The sequence below is a fragment of the Aegilops tauschii genome, chromosome 1 (genome assembly GCF_002575655.3).
Source record: "Aegilops tauschii subsp. strangulata cultivar AL8/78 chromosome 1, Aet v6.0, whole genome shotgun sequence".
Taxonomy (NCBI): Eukaryota; Viridiplantae; Streptophyta; class Magnoliopsida; order Poales; family Poaceae; genus Aegilops; species Aegilops tauschii.
In genome coordinates this window covers 345,350,249-345,376,596 of record NC_053035.3, presented here as the reverse complement: position 1 = coordinate 345,376,596, position 26,348 = coordinate 345,350,249, and the positions used below count along the sequence as shown (strand labels likewise).

The window sequence follows — 26,348 nt, the reverse complement described above, 5'->3', positions numbered from 1 at the left end:
GATATTTGATAAAATTCAGATATTGAAAACGTGAAGTCCCCAACTCTCTCCGTGGGTCCTTGAGTTGCTTAGAATTTTGAGGATCGCAAAACGAAAAACAATAAAATATGATATGTATGTATGAACTATGTATAACATTCCAAATTGAAATTTCGGGATGTTACAACTACTTTCACAGTCAAAGATGGAATACGCACATATGGATCACGCACGCAACACGCAACGAATTAAAAAAATCAATGAACAAGATAAGTGAAAATCTTAAAAAACAGATAAAACAAACGCCTGTTTCCGAAAATCTACGCCTGGAACCGCTGGATGACTACCAACTGCTCTTTGGTGGTTTCCTTTTTTGCACGACAAAGTAAAGATCCCTTTCACTTTTCCGACTCCATTTGCATCCTCTTCCTCGAAAGTTTCTCGCCGACCGCAGTTCACCACCGCACACCTCCAGCCATGGACGACGGGAAACTAACAACACTCATCGAACACATCACTACCCACGGTACAACCGTGCTGGAGGTGGTGTACACCAACGACCCAAGGACCGTGGAGCGGATCATCAAAAAGTACGAGGAATGGCTAAAGGAGGAGAAGAACAAGTTCGTCGGCCTCGACCTCGAGTACACACGTAAGAGCAGTTACATACGACAAGGGATCGCCGTCGTCCAACTTGCCATGCACGAGCATGTCCTTGTATACCACTACTGCAGGTCCGAGCGCTCCGAGGCGTTACTTGACTTCCTGCAACGAAAAGCGGTAACTTTCACTAGCGTCGACACCAGGAGCGACAAGACCATGCTTGCCCGTGCATGGATCAAAATTTCAGACGAGCACCATGTCGACATCCAGAGGCTATTCTGCATCAAGGGTGGTGGAGAAAGGGACTCCATGGGTGACCTTGCAGCGGCCATCATCGACCCCTCATACAAGAACATGAAGAAATCATTCCCAAAGGAGAAGCACCAGTTCTGGGAGTGGAAACCGCTTTCCCCGATACACCTTGAGTACGCAGCAAAGGACGGGTATGTTAGCTATGAGTTGTACCGAAGAATCCTAATCATCAAGAACGGGCTACGTCACCTCCACCAACAACCAATGAAAGAAAGACTCTGCCCACGTAAGAACAAAGACGAGGGATCTTCCAGTGGCTGGAAGCGCCGGAAGGGAAACAGTGGTTGGTAAATTGCGAGAAAATGGATGTCTACATTAAACTAGTAGGAACTACTATTATCATAATTTAGATTGAATGAACCTATGTTGTAAATATGTTTGTTGTTGCTCAAAAATGTTGTGTGTATTGTATTACTATTTTACGTTTGAACTTTGAACACAGTGGTGTGCTCATGTACAAATGCATACTACGTTTTGCATGTCTAAATGCAATTAGTAAGTTATGTCCCAGTATTGAGCAAGCATATATTGTATCCATGATTATAGAACGAGAGATATGTCGCACGATATTTTATTATAATTTTCATACTCAACCTTTACAAGATGCATCGTGCATTTACAAGAATATGTGATGGTATCGTTGTAAACTTTCAGTATAATGCTTATTAAACATTGGCGTGAGCAATTCATAAATAGTGCAGAAGAACATTCGGTACACAGACACAAGCGACAAGAACTTTGTTACTTTAACCACATTGAAAAAAATTAAAATCACACAACACAACCATTTCACATCAAACACCGCTCCGTCCATTCAGAACATCCTTGCTATTGCACACAGGCTCCTCTCCGTACACCAGTTCTGCACGGTACCACAAAACTACACTACCGTGTGCAACTGACCTATGTACAACCATGGCTCTCTAAGTGTCTACTCAACCCATGCATGTGGTGCCACGCACCCATGACCCTAGAGACTTCACACATGTGCATCCACAACCGAGCCCCTCTAACCAAATATTCGAACCGATGCCTCTACTGCCATACATTCGTGCCTCTAGAAACTTGACAGCAGCAAGAGGGTTCAAAACCGTGCCTCCATACAACCGTGCTTGTACTGACTTCACTTTCGTGCCTCTATTTGCTTGATCAACGTGCCTCACATGAAACCCACAGTAACTCTACGTGCTCCGCACGCGTGATCGCCAGTGCAACTTTGGTGCTGCACAGACGCTCCTCTCAGTATATCCGTGCCTCCACACAACCGTGTCTGTACTGACTACAATCCCGTGCCTCCGTTTGCTCAATCCACGTGCCTCACATAAAACCAACAGTAACTCTACGTGCTACACACACGTGCCTCTCGCATGAAACCCACAGTATCTCTACGTGTTTGGCACGCGTGATCGCCCATGCAACTTTGGTGCTGCACACACGTTCCTCTCAGTATACCCGTGCCTCCACACAACCGAGCCTGCACTGACTTCAATTCCGTGCCTCCGCTTGCTCAATGCACGTGCCTCACATGAAACCCACGATAACTATACGTGCTCCGCACGTGTGATCGCCCGTGCAACTTTGGTGCTGCACATACGCTCCTCTCAGTATACACGTGCCTCCACACAACCGTGCCTGTGCTAACTTCAATTACGTGCCTCCGTTTGCTCAATCCACGTGCCTCACATAAAAGAGATGCACAGCCATGCCTCAGAGTAAACAACACACGTGTCTCTACTGTATTTATAACTATGACCCCAATTAAATAACATCCGTCCAAAAAAACATCTTTAAAAGAGATGCACAGCCATACCGCTTCTACAAACGAACAACAGCAATGAACAGTTAGGTTCATATCGTTTCATATATCTAAATAACATTAAACCGTAGCATAGAATTTTAAACAAAATCCATTATGTTCAAAGGCTATAACTAACATCACTGCGGCAGAAGATTGAAGATAACAACAAGCCTCCCATCACGCTCTTTGAAAGTTATCAGCACCAAGTTGTTTACTTCAATAGATGATGCCTCGAGAAAATCACTGAAACCTTCCTGTTTGAACACCATTCTATTACCCAGGCCAATGAAGTAGGAGCAAGGAGTGCTCACAGATATATCATCATCACCAGATTCCAAAGTAACTTCAAGAGTTAAAACGCCAGTCCTAGGAAAAGTCACAAACCCCTTCAAACTCCTCACAACAATACCAGGAATAACCTGACAAAAAACATCAAGCTATCAGAAATAGAACAAAAATTCAAAACTATAAATAGAAGAGATAATAAAAATAAATAAATAAACAAAAACAAACAAAAAACAGTGGAAAAAAATCTGACCTTATGATGACCATTAACATTCATGGAATCAATCCTATGAACAAAAGGACAACGGGGTATGTAGTCATCATCAAAGAGTTGACACCTCATGAAATACATCTGCTGATAATTAAGAAAAACACCACGAGTGTAATAACAACTCCCAACAAGTTTCATCTCGGAGTCGCTCAAACCATCAAGAGCTACAAAATATAATTACACAGGCTCAAGGGAATAGAAAAATCATCATGTACAATAAAACAAGCTAAAAACTTCCTTAAAAATAAACCTTACCAACAGACGGTAAAGGAGACAACGCATCTCCACGACCAACACGATAAAAATCAATACCAATCCACGTTCCATAATGTTCAAGCCTAATGGTCATTATATCACGAGGACGAACACCATAATCATTGACCAATCGTTCCTAGGAAGGACCATGGAATTTTCTCCTCACCCGACCATGACTAAACAGAACACCATACAAATAACCCTCGTTGCACTAAAGAGGAAGATCAGTATCTTCGTCACCCCTCCTTATGGCTAAAGCCCTACACTCCTCGATGTAACGAGCAAGATGAGCTCTAACACTGCACGGAACATACTGCACAACAAATCAGAACGAGGATCATAATCAAAATCAAAACAGCATGTGCAGCACCAAAGGAAATAAGCGTGTGTGCCAAAAATTAAACAATTGTAAAATGATATTCTTACAACACGCCTCCAACAACGCCGATCCAGGACCACACTGAACCCATCTACAGAAGAATCAACAGAAGAACATGGACCACCAGGCATACGGCAAAAAGGACAGGCCATAACTGCAACAAACACAATGATTATCAAGAACTAATCCCACAAAACCCAGTTGAAACTTGACATCTGATAGTGTTGGTAGTCCCCACCCGTAACTACCCCATAAATCTCCATATCCCGGAAATATAATGGGAACAAAAAGAGAAACAAGAAAGGAAAACAGGGAACCCACGAAGGCAACCGGTAGGAAATGATGATATCGCGAACGGGGAAGCGCCGTCGACGCTAAAGAAGGACCACCGTAAGAGCAAGCAACAAGCGCGGCGGCCGGGACAGGGGCCGCCGTAACCACGCAACAAGAAAGGCGGCCGCGACGGGCAGAGACGACGGCAAAGAAAGAACAATGCGCGACGACGGTTCGCCCACACCAGAGAGAAACAGATCTCAAAACAGATCAAAATGTATTACAAAACATTAAAAGTATAAGGATTAAAGTGAAAAAAGAAAAAACCACAAAGGGAAACCGGAAAACAGAAATCACGGGAGAAGCGTGCGCGCGCTAAGTGTCGCGCGCGGAGCGTCTCGGAAAAGTCTCACGAACGCTCCGCACGTGACACTTGGCGTGCGGGGAGCGCTCTCCGACTAATCGTTGCGGGAAGCACTCCTCAATTAGTGATTTCGAGAAAACAGGATACTTCCTCGATACCCGTATCGTGCGTATCGCCGTATTGGCGACGTTCGGTACGCCGATACATCAATTTCTGCCGTATCAGTGGTACGTAGACTATACCTCTCCCGAGGGGGCATAAAGGTGTTCTGCCCGCGTGTCTCCATTCCACACGACCATGCCATCGCCGTCCTCCCCAATGGCGCCACTTTCCTGCCGTGACCTCTCCGCGCAGCTCTCCTCCCTCCCGCACCGCGCCACCGCCGCCACCACCACCCACACACAAATCTCCCTCCGACGAGCTCCAGCCCCGCGCGCACCACTCACCACCGCCAAAAGATTGCAGCTCCCCTCCGCGGCCACCAGGGACGACGCGCTCGCCTCCCTCGTCGGCCAGCTAGAGCAGAACCTCACCCAAGACGAGGAAGAGGACGACCTGTACCTTCCCGACGATGCCTCGTCCGCCCGGCGCCGCGCAGCACAGAAGCACCAGGACGAGCTGCCCGCGCGGTGGCGCGAGATCCACGGCAGCGACGACTGGGCGGGGCTTCTTGACCCGATGGACCCGCTGCTCCGCTCCGAGCTCATCCGCTACGGCGAGCTCGCGCAGGCCTGCTACGACGCCTTCGACTACGACCTGGCCTCCCGCTACTGCGGCAGCTGCAAGTACCCGCGGCGCGCCTTCTTCGAGCGGCTGGGCATGCCCGACGCGGCGCGGGGCTACGCCGTCACCCGCTACCTGTACGCCACGTCCAACTTCCGGTTCCCCAACTTCTTCTCCGGGAGGTCCCGCGCCGACGCCAAGCTCTGGAGCCAGCGCGCGAACTGGATCGGCTACGTGGCCGTGTCCACGGACGAGGAGTCCGCGCGGCTGGGCCGGCGCGACATCGCCATCGCGTGGCGCGGCACCATCACGCGGCTCGAGTGGGTGTCGGACCTCATGGACTACCTCCGGCCCGTGGCCGACGAGGGCATCCCGTGCCCGGACCCCGAGGTGAAGGTGGAGTCCGGCTTCGTGGACCTCTACACCGACAAGGACCCCTCCTGCCGCTTCTGCAAGTACTCCGCCCGCGAGCAGGTCCTGGTGGAGGTCCGCAAGCTCGTCGCCCACTACACCGCCCTCGGCGAGGACGTGAGCATCTCCGTCACCGGCCACAGCCTCGGCAGCTCCCTCGCCATCCTCAGCGCCTACGACATCGCCGAGTCCGCCGCCAACCTCTCCAACGGCAAGGTACGAACGGATAAGTTCTCCCGATGATTCAGTTCAGCGTCCATCTCCATGCATGCGCACGTACGAATGATTACGATGGGTGTGCAGAGGGCGGCGGTGTGCGTGTACTCCTTCTCGGGGCCGCGGGTGGGGAACGGGCGGTTCAGGGAGCGGTTCGAGGGGGAGCTCGGGGTGAAGGCGCTGCGGGTGACGAACGTGCACGACAACGTGCCGCGGATGCCGGGGATCTTCCTGAACGAGGGGGTGCCGGAGATGGTGCGGCGGGTGGCGGAGGGGCTGCGGATGCCGTGGTGCTACAGCCACGTTGGCGTGGAGCTCGCGCTCGACCACAAGCGGTCGCCGTTCCTCAAGGACACGCTCGACCCCGGCTGCTCCCACAACCTGGAGGCGCACCTGCACCTCCTCGACGGGTAAGTTATTGCACGTCCGCATCCATCACCTCCGTACCGTATACCTTTCCCGCTGTCTCATTTGCCGAAAGTAATCACCTCTCGGTCGCCGTCACCTCTGGCCCTCCGCACCTACCCATGGCGACTTGTGTGGAACGATGTGGTCTAGGAATCACGTACGTGGCCACTGAGTAAGTGTATTTAAAATGGTTATTACAAGGTGCGAACGCACAGCCAGTGTCAGTTTCTTGCCTCGCACTCTCGCTGTCCCCGAGTCCAATATGCCGGTGTGAAGACGTCTCTGATGACCCGCTTTTAAGTTTTAACTCGGGTGGTTGTAGCTGTACCCTGGAACTTATTGCATGTCATATCATATGTACTACGGGCGTCACCGCCGGCCGCAGTAGCGGGAGCATGCAGTCCTACGGGCGTCGGTTGGCAGCGCCGGGAAGAAAAGATTGTACATACTGGGATCATGGCTGTTGATGGTGATCTTAACTGTCCAAAAGATTAGCGTTGATATTTGATTTTCAAGTACCTGATGAATACTCCCTCTGTACCAAATAATCCCAAAACTCTTAGGCATCATGCATTAACTACTCATCTTGTTTCCTGTTTTTTGCAAAAAAAAACCATAAGTTACTAGCACAACATGCAGTGATCAATTCTCTGCATGTAATGGCATTAATTAGCAAATAAACATCAAATTCTCTCGTTTTTTTCCTTCTTAGTCGCGGTGCACATCTAAGAGCACGGCTAATAGAAGCGCCGGCTACTGGTTGTATACCAGCTTCATGTCAGCAGTAGCCTTCATAAAAGAAAACCCATGTAATAAAGAGCTGCTGGATGGTTAAAGTAATCAATGTTTGCGTGCATGGAAAACATTGTTGATTGGACGGTAAGACGCTTGGGCCAGAGAACGGCAGTGCTAGCGCTTACTCCGGTGGCTGCAAGCAGGCAAAACTTTCTCGCGTCTTGTGTTGTAGCGGGGCGATTGATGAAGTGCTCGCTACCTTCTCTCTTCTGCCTTAACTCTCCTGCTCAAAACTTTGCTGAGGTGAAATCGCTTATAGTCTGCTTAGTAGAACTATAAACTATTGTACTTGTTCTAAGATGACTAATGCACCGGTACTGAGGCAGTGGGCCGTACGTATATATCATTACTTGGTGTTGAATATGAGGGGGCTTCATGAAACATAAGCACAGATCACTTGGCCCAGTTTGATGGGTCAAACTAAGAAGTGTACAAACTTGCATTAGACACATGTGCACGTTTTTTCTGGTTAAGGTCATTATTTTTGGATCGGGACAGACGTGTGCCACGATATAATTCCTGCCATCCGTGTCACTGTGTGGGACAGATGCAGAGGTCATCCATGCCGAGCCGAGCCGTACATGGAGGAGCAGCAATCTACGAGTGATCTTGAGGAGATCTTTATTAGTTGGCTGACTGATCTCTAGCGAGACGCCAAGGCCATATGCTACTTGACTTGCACCAATAATTTGGTTAGCATGTTCACACGAATACTGACATTTCCTAACACCAATACGTATTGTATACTCCACTACAGTACTTGTCGTTGTGAGTACGCCGGCGGTACGTCCAAACCCATCGCGCCTTTCTACGTACAACCCATGTGATAACGGGCAAAAAGAAGAAAAAAACATGTGATATGTACTCAACTAATCTAAACACAATATGACAAGATCTATCTGCATTTTCTAAAGGGGTGTTGGGTCGTGTGATAGATGCGTCGAGTTTATCAAGAGGACCGGTGCGTAATGCCGAGATTAAATAATGGGTCAGGTCCATTGAAATACTCTTGTTGATCTGTTGTTGGCACCCATGGGCCTCATGCATCATGCATGGTGATGCATGGCACTATCTCTTGTTGTCGTGTTCCTAAAAAATCTCTTGTTGTCCAACGTTGTAGAAAAGGGGGTAAAGCCCGGTTTGATCAGTGATAGAAAGGAAAGTGCTTTAAGGAAAGTAATCTTTCGGTCAAGCTAGTAAGTACTAGGAGTAGTAGTGCATTTCCTCTGCATTAAGCCATGCACGCAATCTTTTATTTATCATTTCAAAGTTCATATCAGGCATAGCCACCCCAAAGGCAAAATAGAAAATATTGCAGGGAAATGAGCCTCATGCATCAGAAATCCAGGCCTACTAGTAGACCGTCACAGTTGAACAAATCCCAAGGGGCCATTTCCCATCAAAATAAAATTACACATGTGCACATTTCTTTTTTGTTAAGGTCCTTGTTAGGATCGGGACAGACGATATTATTCCAGCCACCTGTGTGGGACAGAAGCAGATCAGAATAGATCATCTACGCGCGGTGCGGTAGTGCGGTACATGGGCGATCACAATCATACGATCTTGATTAGTTGGCTGATTGATCTCCACGGAGACGCCAAGGACGTACACTACTTGACTTGCACCAATAATTCGAAGAACACCAACATTTCCTGGTGGGAAAATATGTGGCTGGAACGTTGGCGCGTACGTCGTATTTTGACAGCCCGCACCGTCTGATCACGTCACGCATGCAGGCTGCAGCAGATGTGCGCTCCACCGGCCCCTCCCGGTCACCGTGATGCCCTGGCTGACGTGAGGTGTTTACAGACGTCACGGTGTTTGCCCGTCGTGCCGTACTGGTGATTGCAGGACTAGTACGTATAGTTTTATGAGTAAGCTGGCGGTACGTCCAAACTGATCACGTCTGGCGTACTGCGAGTCTACGACCAACTTGTCATGCTAGCACGATACGACAAGTTCTATGTGCATTTTCTAAAGGGATGGCAGGTCGAGTGATAGATGCTTAAGAGTTTGTCAATAGGACCCGTGCGTAATGCCGAGACTTAACTATGCATCAGGTCCATTGAAATACTCATGGGCCACATGCTGTCATGGACAAGACAACCAAGCCAGAGGTGACAGTCGGAGTAAGCATCATACTACTGTCAGACGCAGTTGGTGTAACTACTCGCCAGTACAATACAACATGACACTATATAAGATCGATTCGCTCGTGTACTGCATGGGCCTTCGTGCCCGTTGCTTCGTTGTTAACGAAAAATACTAAGATCACCAACTGCTACGTAAATTTTGTACTCCTGTCTGTATGATTCGACCGATGCATGCTTTTGCTGCAGGTACCATGGCAGCGGGGAGCGGTTCGTGCTGGCGAGCGGGCGCGACCCGGCGCTGGTGAACAAGGCGTCCGACTTCCTCAAGGACCACCACTGCGTGCCCCCCTTCTGGCGCCAGGACGAGAACAAGGGCATGGTCCGCGCCCCCGACGGCCGCTGGATCCAGCCCGACCGCCGTGGCCACCTGGACGACGACCACCACCACGACGGTCACCACGTCGTCGACGGCGACCACCACGGCCACTTCCGCCTCTTCCGCCAGCCGTAGAAAACCAGCGCGCCGGCGAACGGTCATACGCAATGCCGAATGAGCTTAATTACCGTGATTTACAACCGACAACCGTCCGGCACGGCCGCACCGGCGCTCGACGGCGTTGCGTTAGTACTTGTGATTTGAGAAGCGCACTGTTTGATCGAAGTAAATTTGAAAAAAGAAACACATGTTTGGACCTAGGTGTTATCACATAGCCAAAGCCATCATCTCCGCTCCCCCCCACACCCCCGAACAGGCCCCCCAAGTCCTTTTTTTTATAGCCGGCGCTAAAAAACCGGCTCAGTTGCGCCCCCAGAAGCCCACTTATCGTCGGTTAGGGCCGAATTTGGTGCTAGCGGACCCAGGCCGAACCTGGCGCACTGGGGGGCGCCGGGGAAAACATTTTTGGCACGAAAGCCTGGTGGACCCGTTGAGTCAGCGACCAGGCGCGCTCGTCGTCCTCATCGCCCCGGTTTCCCACGGGGAATCAATGTCAGGGCTGCCACCGGTCGGCCTTCCATTGATTCTTCACGGGCGGCACAGTGAAGGCGCGTTGATGTCGCTTGAACTACGTCGGTATTTTTCCAAAGAGGAAGGGATGATGCAGCACAGCTACGGTAGGTATTTTCCTCAGTTATGAAACCAAGGTATCAATCCAGTGGGAGAACCAAGCAACACTATGTAAACGGTACCTGCACACAAAGAACAAATACTTGCAACCCGACACGTAAAAGGGGTTGTCAATCCCTCTCGGGTAACGGCGCCAGAAATTGGCAAGTTGACGGGAAAATATTTGTGATAGATTGATAGATGCAAATAAAATAACGGCAAATAAAATTCAGCGAGGTACTTTGGGTTTTTGATAATATAGATCCGAAAATAAAAGATGCAAATAAAGAAAAAAGGCTATTAGCAATGTAGATCTGAAAATATATGATGGGAAAATAGACCCGGGGGCCGTAGATTTCACTAGTGTCTTCTCTCAAGAAATAGCACATGGTAGGTAAACAAATTACTATTGGGCAGTTGATAGAACATCGAATAATTATGATGATATCCAGGCAATGATCATTATAGGCATCACGTCGAAAACTAGTAGACCGACTACTGCATGTATCTACTACTATTACTCCACACATCGACCGCTATCCAACATGCATCTAGTGTATTAATTTCATGGAGAAATAAAGTAATGCAATAAGTACGATCACATGATGTAGACGAGATCTATTTATATAGGAATAGCCCCCATCTTGTTATCCTTAATAGCAACGATACTGCAAGTCTTGCTGCCCCTTCTGTCACTGGGAAAGAACACCGCAAGATCGAACCCATCACAAAGCACCTCTTCCCATGACAAGAAAAATTGATCTAGTTGGCCTAACTAAACCAAAGATTCGAAGAATAAATACGAGGCTATAAATAATCTTGCATATAAGAAATCAAAGAAAACTCAGATAACTTTCATGGATATAGATCTCATCATAAACTCAAAGTTCATCGGATCCCAACAAACACACCGCAAAAAGAGTTAAATGAAATAGATCTCCAAAAGACCATTGTATTGAGAATAAAAAAGAGAGAACAAGCCATCTAGCTACTGCATACGGACCCGTAGGTCTATGATGAACACTCACGCATCATCGAAGAGGCACCAATGAGGATGATGAACCCCTTCGTGATGGTGTCTAGATTGGATCTCGTGGTTCTGGATTTTGCGGCGGTTGAAATTGTGTTTCGTCGACTCCCTTAGGGTTTCTGGAATATTTAGAAATTTATAGGGAGAAGAGGCCGTGCGGGGGGGGGGGGGGGGGGGGGGGTCATCGAGGTGGGCACAACCCCCTGGGCGCGCCTGGGCCTCCTGGCGCGCCCTGGTAGGTTATGCTTCCCTCGGGCCTCCCCTCTAGTACTTCTTTGGCCCAATGGATGACTTCTGGTCCAAAAAGTTTCGATGCGTTTGGACTCCGTTTGGTACTGATATTCTGCGAAGTAAAAAACAGCAACTGGCACTAGGCACTATGTCAATAGGTTAGTCCCGAAAAGTGATATAAAGTTGCTATAAAATAATTTTAAAACATCCAAGAATAATAATATAATAGCATGGAACAATAAAAAAGTATAGATACGTTGGAGACGTATCAGCATCCCCAAGCTTAATTCATGCTCGTCCTCAAGTAGGTAAATGATAAAAACGCAAATTTTGATGTGGAATGCTGCCTAACATGTTCATCACATATTCTTTTCTTTTGTAGCACGGATATTTGGACTTTTATATGGTTCAAAGCAATAGTCTAGTTTTGACATGAAGATTTAAGTACTCAAGCACATCAACAAGCAACCATGTCTTTCAAAATATCAATACTAAAGAAAGTTATCCCTAGCCCATCATGCTCAATCATTGATCAATTCATGAAACACACTCGCATATTAGCTACATCCAATGCTCAAGTATGATCATAGTGCCCCTTACTTGTTGCTTTATAAGAGAAGATGGAGACTCAAATAAAAATAAAAATTGCACAAAGTTAGCAGATAGGCCCTTCATAGAGGGAAGTAGAGATTTGTAGAGGTGCTAGACCTCAAAGCTTAAATTGAGAGAAAAAAATTGAGAAGCATACTTTTCCGTCAACGAAGACGACCAAGTAATTCCCAACACTTTCCATGCTAGATATGTCATAGGCGGTTCCCAAACAGAAAATAAAGTTTATTCCTTTTTCCACCATTCTTTCACAATCCATGGCTAGCCGTATCCACGAGTGCCTTCCATACCAACACTTTCCAAGGAATTTATTATTTGACAACATAAAGTAAATTTATTTTTCATTTCGGGACTGGGCATCCCTATTACCATCGTACTCTCGTGCAATGAGAAGTGAATAAACACTCATCATGAGAATAACACATCTAGCATGAAAAATATTTGGCCACCCCTTGCCGCTTATGAGCGATACTAGCACACAAAGGAAATTCATTTTGAAAATTAGAGATGGCACATACAAATTTGCTTAGAATGGCACGAAAATACCGCATATAGGTAGGTATGGTGGACTCATATGGCAAAACTGGGTTTAAGGATTTTGGATGCACAAGTAGTATTTCTACTTAGTACAAGTGGAGGCTAGCAAAAATATTGAGAAGCAACCAACCAAGAAACAAAAAATCACATAAGTGAGCATTAAGTAGAACTAACACCGAATAATGCACCACAAGTAGGATGTAATTTCATTGCATAACTATTGACTTTCGTGCTTGCATAGGGAATCACAAACCTTAACACCGGTATTCTTACTAAAGCATAATTACTCACCAACATGACTCACATATCACTATCATCATATCTCAAAACTATTACAAAGAATCAAGTTTATTTTGTCCGATGATCTTCGTGAAAGTTTTTATTATATTGACAAGCTTAAACAAATCTAAGTGAATAACATGAGCATAAAATTTTTCATCTCTCAAAATATTATAAGTGAAGCATGAGAGAATTTCTTTAAAATTTAATAACTCTCAAATAAATCTAAGTGAAGCATGAGAGCATTTCTTCAAAAAATATTAAAGTACACCGTGCTAAAAAAGATATAAGTGAAGCACTAGAGCAATTCCATAGCTCAAAAAATTTAAGTGAAGCATAAAGAGCAATTCTAACAAATCATAGCATAATTTTGGCTATCTCAAATAGGTGTGTCCAGCAAGGATACTTGTGACAAACTAAAAAGCAAAACCATCAAAGACTCATATAATACAAGACGCTCCAAGCAAAACTCATGATACGTGACGAATAAAAATATAGCTCCAAGTAAAATGCCGATGGTCGTTAGAAGAAAGAGGGGATGCCACTCGGGGCATCCCCAAGCTTAGTTGCTTGTTTATCCATGAATATTATCTTGGGGTACCATGGGGCACCCCCAAGCTTAGGCTCTTGCTACTCCTTATTCCTTCATCCATCGTGATCTCACCCAAAACTTGTAAACTTCAATCACACAAAACTTAACAAAACCTTCGTGAGATTCGTTAGTATAAGAAAGCAAATCACTACTCTAAGTACTGTTGAAAACCCATTCATATTTTATTATTGCATTACACCTACTGTATTCTAACTTTACCATGGCTTATACCCCCCGATACAATCCATAGATTCATCAGAATAAGCACACAATGCAACGAAAACAGAATCTGTCAAAAATAGAACAGTCTGTAGTAATCAAGGAACTTCGTATACTTCTGTAACTCCAAAAATTCTGAAAAATTAGGACAACGTGTGAAGTTTGTATATCAGTCTTGTGTAAAATTCAGAGCAAAAGCGTTTCCTGTGATTTTCTAAAATTCTGCTACTAGGCGCAAAAGTTTCTAGTTTTCAACAAGATCAAATCAACTATCACCCAACATGATCCCAAAGGCTTAGCTTGGCACAAAAACTAATTAAAACATAAAAACACAATTAAAACAGAGGCATATTGCCTTCTTTCATATCAATCACGGCACCTATAGTGCGGAAAAACGGTCTACCAAGTATAATTGGACAAGACGGACTGCAATCAATATCAAGAACAATAAAATCTATGGGCACATAGTTCCTATTTGCAAGAATAAGAACATCATTAATTCTTCGCAAAGGCTTTTTAATAGTGGAATCCGCCAAGTGCATATTAAGAGAACATTCTTCAATATCGGTAAGACCAAGCACATCACATAAAGATTTCAAAATTGTGGAAACACTAGCACCCAAGTCACCTAAAGCAAAACACTCATAATTTTTAATCTTGACTTTAATGGTAGGTTCCCATTCATTATGTAATTTTCTAGGAATTGAAACTTCTAATTCCAACTTTTCTTCTAAAGCTTTCATCATGGCATCTACGATATGTTTGGTAAAAGCTTTATTTTGTTCATAGGGATGAGGTGAATTTATCATGGATTTCAACAAAGAAATACATTCAATCAAAGATCAATTATCATAATTAAAGTCTTTGTAATCCAAAAGAGTGGGCACATCACTAGTTAAAGTTTTGACCTCTCCAAACCCACTTTTATCAAAATTTTCATCAAGATTTTCACCCTCCGAATTATCGGGATGCCCTCTAGCTATAGTTGACTCTTCTTCAGCCCCTTCATCAATTTTAATTTTACTAAACAAGGAATCAATAGAAGAAACACTAGATACTTTAAGATCTTCATCATTTTTATGAAAGCAATCACTAGAAAATGCCCTTTCTAAAAATTATCTTTTAGCTCTGAGCATAGTGGTTCTTTTCTTACTTTCATCCATAGAAACATACAAAGTCTTAATTGATTCATCAAACTTGGGTACAAAAAATTTCAACTTGAGATTTTCTACATCGTGAGAAATTCTATCAATGCTTCTAGACATATCATCAATTTTACTCAGCTTTTCTTCTGTCGTAGTATCGAAAACTTTTTTAGCATTGATAAATTCTTTAATATTATTATCAAGATCAGAGGGGTTCCTATTGTTATTGTTAGAAGAATTACCATAGGAATTACCATAATTATTAGAGGAATTTCCAGGAAAAGGCCTAGGATTAAAATTACCTCTATAAGCATTGTTATTGAAATTGTTTCACGAGACAAAATTCACATCTACGGGATCACTATTTTTATCAATCAAAGTAGACAAAGGCACATCATTAAAATCAATAGGAGCACTTTTATTAGCAACCAATTTCATAATAGCATCAACTTTTTCACTCAAAGTGCTAATTTCTTCAACCGAATTAACTTTTTTACTAGTAGGTGCTCTTTCAGTGTGCCATTGTGAATAATTTGCCATAATATTATTAAAAAAGTCAGTAGCTTCATGATACGTCTCCAATGTATCTATAATTTTTGATTGTTCCATGCTGTTATATTATCACTCTTGGATGTTTTACAATCATTTTATAATCATTTTATATCATTTTTTGCTACTAACCTATTGACATAGTGCCCAGTGCCAGTTGCTGTTTTCTGCTTGTTTTTACATCGCAGGAAATCAATACCAAATGGAGTCCAAATGCAACAAAACTTTTTGTGGAATTTTTATGGACCAGAAGACACCCAATGGGCTGGAGAAGCACCTGGGGGTTGCCCCGAGGGGGGCACAACCCACCAGGGTGCGCCTGGGCCCCCCAGGCGCGCCTAGGTGGGTTGTGCCCACCTCGGTGGCCTCCCGCACCGCCTCTTTGCTCTATAAATACCCAAATATTCCAGAAACCCTAGGGGAGTCGACGAAAATCAATTCCAGCTGCCGCAAGTTCCGGAACCACCAGATATAATTTAGACACCATCACGGAGGGGTTCATCATCCTCATTGGTGACTCTCCGATGATGCGTGAGTAGCTCATTGTAGACCTACGGGTCCGTAGTTAGTAGCTAGATGGCTTCCTCTCTCTCTCTTTTGATTCTCAATACAATGGTCTCTTGGAGATCCATATGATGTAACTCTTTTTGCGGTGTGTTTGTTGGGATCTGATGAACTTTGAGTTTATGATGAGATCTATGTTTTTATCCATGAAAGTTATTTGAGTCTTCTTTGATCTCTTATATGCATGATTGCTTATAACCTCGTATTTCTTCTCCGATATTTGGGTTTTGTTTGGCCAACTTGATCTATTTATCTTGCAATGGGAAGAGGTGCTTTGTGATGGGTTCTATCTTACGGTGCTTGATCCCAGTGACAGAAGGGAAATCGACACGTATGTATCGTTGCTATTAAGGATAACAAGATGGGGTCTATTTGTACATAAATAGATCTTGTATAAATCATTTCATAGTTCTTATTGCATTACTCCGTTTTTTTCATGAACTTAATACACTAGATGCATGCTGGATAGCGGTCGATATGTAGAGTAGTAGTAGTAGATGGAGGCAGGAATCGGTCTACTAATCTTGGACGTGATGCCTATATAATGATCATTGCCTGGATATTGACATGATTATTTGAAGTTCTATCAATTGCCCAACAGTAATTCGTTTACCCACAGTTTGTTATTTTTCTCGAGAGAAGCCACTAGTGAAATCTACGGCCCCCGGGTCTCTTCTTTATTATATTTGCCTTCATGATCTATTTTTATTTGCTTTTATTTTTAGATCTATTAAACCAAAAATACAAAAATACCTTGCTGCAATTTATTGTTATTTATTTTATCTCGCGTTCCCGCGAGATCTATTTATCCAATCTACTACAATTTTATCTATCTTTTTACCCGTGAGGGATTGACAACCCCTCTCTTACGTCGGGTTGCAAGTATTTATTCTTTGTGTGCAGGTACCGTTTACGTGGTGTTGCGTGGTTCTCCTACTGGTTCGATAACCTTGGTCTCATCACTGAGGGAAATACCTATCGTTGTTGTGCTGCATCATCCCTTCCTCTTTGGGAAAATACCGACGTAGTTCAAGCAAACATCAAAAGGAATTTCGGGCGCCGTTGCCGGGGAGACATCATCAACATCTACCAGGTTCCTAATAACAAATCTCATCTCCTTGCAATTTACATTATTTGTCATTTGCCTCTCATTATCCTCTCCCCCACTTCATAAAAAATTGCCGTTTTATTTGCCCTCTTTTTCGTTCACCGTTTTCCTGTTGGATCTATTCGTATTCTTGCTTTCTAGTCATAATGGCTAGCGTGACTACTCCTCCTTTGTCACTAGATTTTCAAGGTCTATACTTCGAGCAACGACAAGGAGAAAACTTGAAAGATGCTTGGTATAGGGTAATGGAATCCTATCGTGTTTGAACCTAAAGGGAGACGCAAAGTTTTGCTTCATAATTTTTACATAGGATTGGCTTTGCATCATAGACAACTCTTAGATTTTGGCGCTAAAGGGAATTTTATTGAGCTTGATGCTACTATGAAATTTTAGAAGGAATTCTAGGGGTTCCACCTCAAAAGAAGGGGTTTTATTTCACCCCAGAGGGAGTTCAAATTTTGGACAAACTTGGTGATTCGCACAAACATATGGTTGAATTGCAAAAGTATAATGAACCCCTCAAACATCTTAATAGTAGTATCAATCGCATGAATACTTTGATTACTCTTTGCAATAAGCGATTGGATGTTTTAGATCTCAAGATGGTATCTTTTCCTAAGAATTTAGGGAAGCGCAAAGTGTTGGGGAACTTAGCATGCAATTTCAAAACAATTCCTACGATCACGCAAGATCTTTCTAGGAGATGCATAGCAACGAGATGGGGAGAGTGTTTCCACGTACCCTCGTAGACCGAAAGCGGAAGCTTATATTGACGCGGTTGATGTAGTCGAATGTCTTCACGATCCTACCGATGCAAGTACCGAACGTACGACACCTCCGTGTTTAGCACACGTTTAGCTCGAGGGAACACACGTTTAGCTCGATGACGTCCCTCGAGATCTTGATCTAGTAGGGGGTCAAGGGAGAGTTCCGTCAGCACAACGACATGGTGACGGTGATGGTGATGTGATCCGTGCAGGGCTTCGCCTAAGCACTACGACGCTATGACCGGGGGAGTAAACTGTTGAGGGGGGCACCGCACACGGCTAAGAGAATTCTTGGTGTGCCTTTGGGGTGCCCCCTGCCCACGTATATAAAGGGGGGAGGAGAGAGGCCGGTGTCCAGGAGGGGCGCGCCATGGGGGGAGTCCTACTTGGACTCCTAGTCCAAGTAGGATTCGCCCCCCTCCCCCCTTTTCCTTTCTCCACCGGAGGGAAAAGGAAGGAGAGGGAGAGGGAAAGGGGGCGCTGCCCCCTCCTCCTTGTCCTATTCAGAATCCCTAGGAGGGGGGCGCGCGGCCACCCCCCACGGGATTCCCTCTCTCTCCCTTAGGCCCATGTTGGCCCAACACTTCCCCAGGGGGTTCCGATAGCCCCTCGGTACTCCGGTAAAATACCCGAATCACTCGGAACAATTTTGATGTCCGAATACAACCTTCCAATATATGAATCTTTACCTCTCGACCATTTCGAGACTCCTCGTAATGTCCGTGATCTCATCCGGGACTCTGAACAAACGTCGGTCACAAAAACACATAACTCATAATACAAATCGTCATCGAACGTTAAGCGTGCGGACCCTACGGGTTCGAGAACTATGTAGACATGACCGAGACACATCTCCGGTCAATAACCAATAGCGAAACCTGGATGCTCATATTGGTTCCTACATATTCTATGAAGATCTTTATCGGTCAAACCGTATAACAACATACGTCATTCCCTTTGTCATCGGTATGTTACTTGCCCGATATTCGATCGTCGGTATCCTCATACCTAGTTCAATATCGTTACCGGCAAGTCTCTTTACTCGTTCCGTAATGCATCATCCTGTAACTAACTCATTAGTCACATTGCTTGCAAGGCTTATAGTGATGTGCATTACCAAGAGGGCCCAGAGATACCTCTCCGATACACGGAGTGACAAATCACTGGTACGCGTCAGTCCTAAATAAATGGTTTTTAACCCCTTTCCGCGACGGCATTTGGAACCGTCGCCAAGTGAGTGTGTGCGATAGGGTGTCCTTCCATCACGACCCAGAAATTGTTGGGGATAGGCCCTCCTGGGACCTAGGCTAGGGCCGTGTGCGATCGGGCGAGGCATCGAAACCCAATCATTTCCGTAGGTATGTACATCCCACACAGTAATCCGAGAAAATCATTTCCGTAGGTATGTACATCCCACACGGTAATCCGAGAAAATCATTTCCGTAGGTATGTACATCCCACATGGTGAATCCCAGAAAAACATTTTCGTTCGTATGTATATCACACACAGTCAATCCAAGGAATACGTTTCCGTTCTTATGTACATCCCACACAGTCAATCCAAGGAAAACATTTCTATTCGTACGTACATCCCACACAGTTTTATGTGTAGGCTCATGTGTGAAAGGTGTAACTATCACACACGGTCTGCCTTGGTTAACTGTTTGCTTTTATCAACTATATCACACACGATTTGATGAAGAAAACTATGTGGCATTGGGCTATCCATCGCAAGCGCTTTTACTGCTAGAACCGTTTGCAAAGGTCCATGACACATTTAGCAGGTTTATTAGTTTACAATTAATAATTCCAGTATTACGCAAATTCACATTTCATATCGAACAGCTGTTTGCCAATTTCATATCAGGCACATAAATATATTATAACATCACAGTACGGTAGCTACATGAAAACATCACAGTACAACATATAGCTAGTTCAACTTCATAAGAACAATATATTCATTTCCCTAATCGAGATCATCCAGGCTTGTCTTATCCACCTCTGCTTCAGTTCTGTAAGAACCCGTTTTGCACGGGCCAACTGGGAAAGTGCCTCCTCCTTCGCCAACACCATCTTAGCATAGTCTAATTTAAAAAATCTGAGCTCAGTCTCCACCTTCAACTTTTTATCCCGCATCTTGAAATATGCTTCAGCGTTGACAAGACTTTCTCTAAGCCGTCGTGTGTTCTCTTCCTCATACATGCTCCAGAGCTTCGCTAGGCACATCTTCAAAGACTGTGGCCACTCTTGATCAACCCACTCCAAGTAAGAACACTTCCATTCATCCTATAATATTTAAAACTAGATTAGTATCAATTGTAGGGGAAATGGGTTTATAGCAACATAGAAAATCACCAATGCTTATTTTGAAAAACTGAGAAACATGTTAATTATGACATATCTTCTCAAAAAGATTAATGTGCAAATGAAATAATTGGTACTGAGACAACAACCAAATTCTGGAACATCAGAAGCTATAATTAACTACAACGACGCTACAAGTTCTTACTCATGTACGATAAATAACAAATTGAACATTTTATGAGGAAGGTAAATATAACTGCAACAACGTAGCGACAGTGTTTGGATGACAGCAAATTGATACTAACAGGTGTGTACATGCACAAATTTAGTAACATAGAACTAATAGCACTAAGGCCGTCACTATGTATGCCAAAACTAGGGTAAAGACAACTGTTGCTACATCTCGCAATGGTACCCTGCACTGGCGAGCCAATGCAGGGGGAAAAATATCAGGGACCCGGACTCCGGAGCACGTAGTTGCTCCGATGCCCAGTTCCTTCGTGCCATAAAGATTTAGTATTTTACTGCTTGGCTGCTCGGATGTGTGGACCAAAGATGGCTACACAAACTGCTAAAGCGGTGCCAAATAATTTTCTAATGGCACCGCTGATGAGATGGCAACAATTTAAGATAATAGGTACAAACTGTGACACTGTCTTAGGATGCGTTTGGTTGAAGGTGTGGTATGAATGGGCCATGACAGTGTCCGAATCACATCTAACAAATGATTTGTAACAACGAAAGAGGGTCTAACCTTCTCTGCACATGCCAGAAACATCCTCCCACTGTCCACAGAATCAAACACAACTAGCTTCACGCATGGAGATTGATGGTGACTACGAGCAGATAGATCTTCGGCCACCCCGCTCCATTCATTGCCACTGATGGTCCTAGGGAGCTACAAGAGGAAGAAATGACTCAAATCGACCGCCGGATAAAAATCCTTCATTCCAAGTCATAGCGCGCGAGAGAGAAGAGAGGCATACCCGGGTGGTGAAGGAGTAGTCACCGGAGGAGGAACTGCTGGAGGGGTCTTTGAAGAAGACCATGGTGACCCCGGCGGTAGGATGCGAGACGGCGAGAGCGAGGAAGTGGCTATAGCTAAGCAAGGAAGGAAGGAGGAAACAGGGGAAATGTGACTTGTGTTCGAGGAGAAAAGGGGGTGGGGAAGGGGGGAAGGGGGCGGGGGTAGATATTTTGGCGGTAGGCTAAAATTCTGGAAATGTGGAGGGAAACTTTGCGCGCGGTGCCGCCGGACCATTCACTTTGAACAATTGTGTGCATCACAAACGATTCTTCTGCTTTACGCGCATGGGATGAGTTTGATAATTCAAATTTTGGTCTCAAGGCATGGGCACATTCACTTTGAACGCGCGCGGTGCCGCTGGACCATTCCCTTTGAATGATTGTGTGCATCGCAAACGATTCTTCTGCTTTACGCACATGGGATGAGTTTGATAATTCAAATTTTGGTGGAAATTTCCCTGGGTACGTCATTGCATAATTTAACATCGCTTGCTAATTTGGGCACACAAAAGAGCGTACAGCAGACAGACCACACTTACTGAATCGAGCAATTTTAGTAATTAAACAGAGCCAGTTGACCTAAACATTCCTCTAACAAAAGACCAGCATTAAAAACAAAGCCTAAGTACGCATAATTTTAACAAATCCGCCGCCGCGCCGGCCTATGCTTAGCCGGTGTGAGATGAGACGTCGATGACTTGTCCTGGCGACATGCCGCCGTTGGTGGACTCCACATCCCCCCTGCTGAAGTCGACCTCGTCCTCGTCCTCGTCCTCGGCGCCACCCTCAAGGTTGTAGTACTCGTAGTAGTGGCTGCGCCAGAGCTCGCGTTGGTACTCCACCACCGATTCCTCGATGGACAGACTCTTCTCTACCTCGACCTCGGCCACGCGCAACTCCTCCTCCCGGCGCTCCTCGATCTCCGCCGCCTCCTGCATCTCCAGCTCCCGCTCGGCGACCTCATGAGGAAGCAGGTGCTCCATGGCCACCGCCGCCTTTTCAGACGTGGGTCGCATGCTGGAGTCCGAGGTGGCCTGGAATATCTTGGCGTGTGCATCCTCGATCTTGGCGTGGATGGCCTCGACCCAGGCCAGGGCGACATCAGCGGCACAGACGGCAGCTTGAGCGCTCTCGGCGTTTGCAGCCGCCGTCGCAGCAGCAGCTGCAGCTGTGTCGGCTGCTGCAGCTGCCCTGTTGGCTGCCGCAGACGCCCTCTCGGCGGAAGCGACCGCGCTCAATGCGGATGCGGCGACACTCTCGGCGTAGGCGGCCACGCTCTCGGCGCAGGCGGCGGCGCTCGGGGGGACGCGGCCATCGTACGGGCCTTCACGAAGCGTTTCCACGGCGTCATCTTTGCAAGAAGGGGGTGCGGGAATGGGGATCGGGATTCGTGGGTTGCCGGCACTAGTGCAGACGAGCCGGCGAAGCTTAAGGAGGGAGACTTAAATAGACCCAAATAGTTTCATCGCAAACGGTTCCTAGAAAACAACTGTGTGTGATGTTGTAGATATTTTTATTAGCTGTGAAAGACGAATTTGGAGTAAAGTGCCAACGGATGGTGTTTTAAATGAACGAGAAATTTTGTAGTACTAATACAACTGTCATGTCAAATTTTAGAAAATTTCAAGGGTCATTTGACCTTTTAAGACATTTAAGTGATTTTCTAACAATTTAATGACCGTAATTCAAATATGAACTACATCTACATGCAACGCCTAACCAAAACGGTTTGAAAAATCATATCTGTGTACTTGTGTGCGGGTAAATTCCACGTGCAGTAAATTAGAAGGAATTTTCAAACATATTGGTCTCACAACATGGACACATGCATACGTATGCATGGAGTGACATGGCATTTTAATTCCAAAAAGTAAAAAAATGATCCGAAAAACATGAAACCTTGCTTGATTTAATATCATGCCACCAAGATGATGTGGTAAAGAAATTGGCATGTTTGACGAACGTTTGGACACACACCCCTCACAAACCGGAGCAACTCGCTAGAAGGTTCGTGGTTCCGAGAGGGTGTTTGATGACGAACGGGAGATAGCTTCCTCTTACGGCCTTCAAATTTTTTCCTACGTTTAACATGCACTAATACAACTGTCATGTGAAAATTTCAAAAATTTCAGAGGTCATTTGACCTTTTTAAAGACATTTAAGTGATTTTCTAACCATTTAATGACCATAATTCAAATTTGAACTACATCTACATGCAACGCCTAACCATAACGGTTTGAAAAATCATATGTTTGTGTACTTGTGTACGAGTTAATTCCATGTGCAGTAAATTAGAAGGAATTTTCAAACATATTGGTCTCAAGGCATGGGCAAATGCATACATATGCATGGAGTGACATGGCATATTAATTCCAAAAAATAAAAAAATGATCAGAAAAAAATTAAACCTTGCTTGATTTAATGTCATGCCACCAAGATGATGTGGTAAAGAAGTTGGCTTGTTTGAAGAACGTTTGGACACACACCCCTCACAAACCGGAGCAACTCGCTAGAAGGTTCGTGGTTTCGAGAGGGAACAATGCATGTTTGATGACGAACGGGAGATAGCTTCCTCTTACGTCCTTCAAATTTTTTCCTACGTTTATCGTGCACTAATACAAGTGTCATGTGAAAATTTGGAAAATTTCAGGGGTCATTTGACCTTTTAAAGACATTTAAGTGATTTTTAACCATTTAATGACCGTAATTCAAATTTGAACTACATCTACATGCAACGCCTAACCATAACGGTTTAAAAAAACATATTTTTGTGTACTTGCTTGTGAGTTAATTCCATGTGCAGTAAATTAGAAGGAATTTTCAAACATATTGGTCTCAAGGCATGGGCACATGCATACCTATGCATGGAGTGACATGGCATTTTAATTCCAAAAAATAGAAAAAATGATCAGAAAAACATGAAACCTTGCTTGATTTAATGTCATGCCACAAGATGATGTGGTAAAGAAATTGGCATGTTTGACGAACGTTTGGACACACACCCCTCACAAACCGGAGCAACTCGCTAGAAGGTTCGTGGTTCCGAGAGGGAACAATGCATGTTTGATGACGAACGGGAGATAGCTTCCTCTTACGTCCTTCAAATTTTTTCCTACGTTTAACGTGCACTAATACAACTTTCATGTGAAAATCTGGAAAATTTGAGGGGTCATTTGATCTTTTAAAGACATTTAAGTGATTTTATAACCATTTAATGACCATAATTCAAATTTGAACTACATCTACATGCAACGCCTAATCAGAACGGTTCAAAAAATCATATGTTTGTGTACTTGTGTGCGAGTTAATTCCATCTGCAGTAAATTAGAAGGAATTTTCAAACATATTGGTCTCAAGGCATGGGCACATGCATACATATGCATGGAGTGACATGGCATTTTAATTCCAAAAAATAAAAACGATCAGAAAAACATGAAACCTTGCTTGATTTAATGTCATGCCATCAAGATGATGTGGTAAAGAAATTGGCATGTTTGACGAATGTTTGGACACACACCCCTCACAAAACGGAGCAACTCGCTAGAAGGTTCGTGGTTCCGAGAGGGAACAATGCATGTTTGATGACGAACGGGAGATGGCTTCCTCTTACGGCCTTCAATTTTTTTCCTACGTTTAACATGCACTAATACAACTGTCATGTGAAAATTTGGAAAATTTCAGGGTTCATTTAACCTTTTAAAGACATTTAAGTGATTTTCTAACCATTTAATGACCGTAATTCAAATTTGAACTACATCTACATGCAACGCCTAACCATAACGGTTTGAAAAATCATATGTTTGTGTACTTGTGTGCGAGTTAATTCCATCTGCAGTAAATTAGAAGGAATTTTCAAACATATTGGTCTCAAGGCATGGGCACATGCATACGTATGCATGGAGTGACATGGCATTTTAATTCCAAAAAATAAAAAAATGATCAGAAAAACATGAAACCTTGCTTGATTTAATGTCATGCCACCAAGATGATGTGGTAAAGAAATTGGCATGTTTGACGAACGTTTGGACACACACACCTCACAAACTGGAGCAACTCGCTAGAAGGTTTGTGATTCCGAGAGGGAACAATGCATGTTTGATGACGAACGGGAGATAGCTTCCTCTTACGTCCTTCAAATTTTTTCCTACGTTTAATGTGCAATAATACAACTGTCATGTGAAAATTTGGAAAAATTTAGGGGTCATTTGACCTTTTAAAGACACTTAAGTGATTTTATAACCATTTAATGACCGTAATTCAAATTTGAACTACATCTACATGCAACGCCTAACCATAACGGTTTGAAAAATCATATGTTTGTGTACTTGTGTGCGAGTTAATTCCATGTGCAGTAAATTAGAAGGAATTTTCAAACATATTGGTCTCAAGGCATGGGCACATGCATGGAGTGCCATGGCATTTAATTCCAAAAAAAATTTAAAAAATGACCAGAAAAAGATGAAACCTTGCTTGATTTAATGTCATGCCACCAAGATGATGTGGTAAAAAATTGTCCTGTTTGATGAAAGTTTGGACACACACCCCTCACAAACCAGAGCAAATCACTAGAAGGTTCGTGGTTCCAAGAGGGAACAATGCATGTTTGATGACGGACGGGAGATAGCTTCCTCTTACGGCCTTCAAATTTTTCCTACGTTTAATGTGCACTAATACAACTGTCATGTGAAAATTTGGAAAATTTCAAGGGTCATTTGACCTTATAAAGACATTTAAGTGATTTTCTAACCATTTAATGACCGTAATTCAAATTTGAACTACATCTACATGCAACGCCTAACCATAAAGGTTTGAAAAATCATATTTTTGTGTACTTGTGTGCGAGTTACAAAATCATCAGACGATATAAATATCTAGTGTTCAAAAAAGAAAATGTAAAGATCTGGCAAGACAACCGACCCCCACACGATTGGCACTCTATCTCGCGGCTCGAGGTTTGGTAGGTGATTGGCAGGGATCATTTATCATACATGGTTCTGTATTGGAAACCGTCAGCTATTATGTTCACACACGGATTGTGCTGCGGGAATCGTGTGTAATTCAAACTACAATACTCGTAAATTCCGGCGACCGGCGTGTGTACTGTCCCCATCG

General features: G+C 44.3%; 2 protein-coding genes across 2 annotated transcripts; both read left to right on the top strand.

Moving 5' to 3' along the window:
- The first annotated feature begins 456 nt into the window (after window positions 1-456).
- Window positions 457-1,185, top strand: LOC141031754 (uncharacterized). The gene has a single exon (XM_073506224.1). It carries the CDS (start codon window positions 457-459, stop codon window positions 1,183-1,185), a length of 729 nt encoding a protein of 242 aa, XP_073362325.1.
- A 3,609-nt stretch (window positions 1,186-4,794) lies between these two features.
- LOC109780109 (phospholipase A1-Igamma1, chloroplastic) lies at window positions 4,795-9,862 on the top strand. Its single transcript, XM_020338696.4, has 3 exons — window positions 4,795-5,869; window positions 5,957-6,279; window positions 9,415-9,862. Exons 1-3 carry the CDS (start codon window positions 4,817-4,819, stop codon window positions 9,677-9,679), a joined length of 1,641 nt encoding a protein of 546 aa, XP_020194285.1. The 5' UTR covers window positions 4,795-4,816; the 3' UTR covers window positions 9,680-9,862.
- The last annotated feature ends 16,486 nt before the right edge of the window (window positions 9,863-26,348 follow it).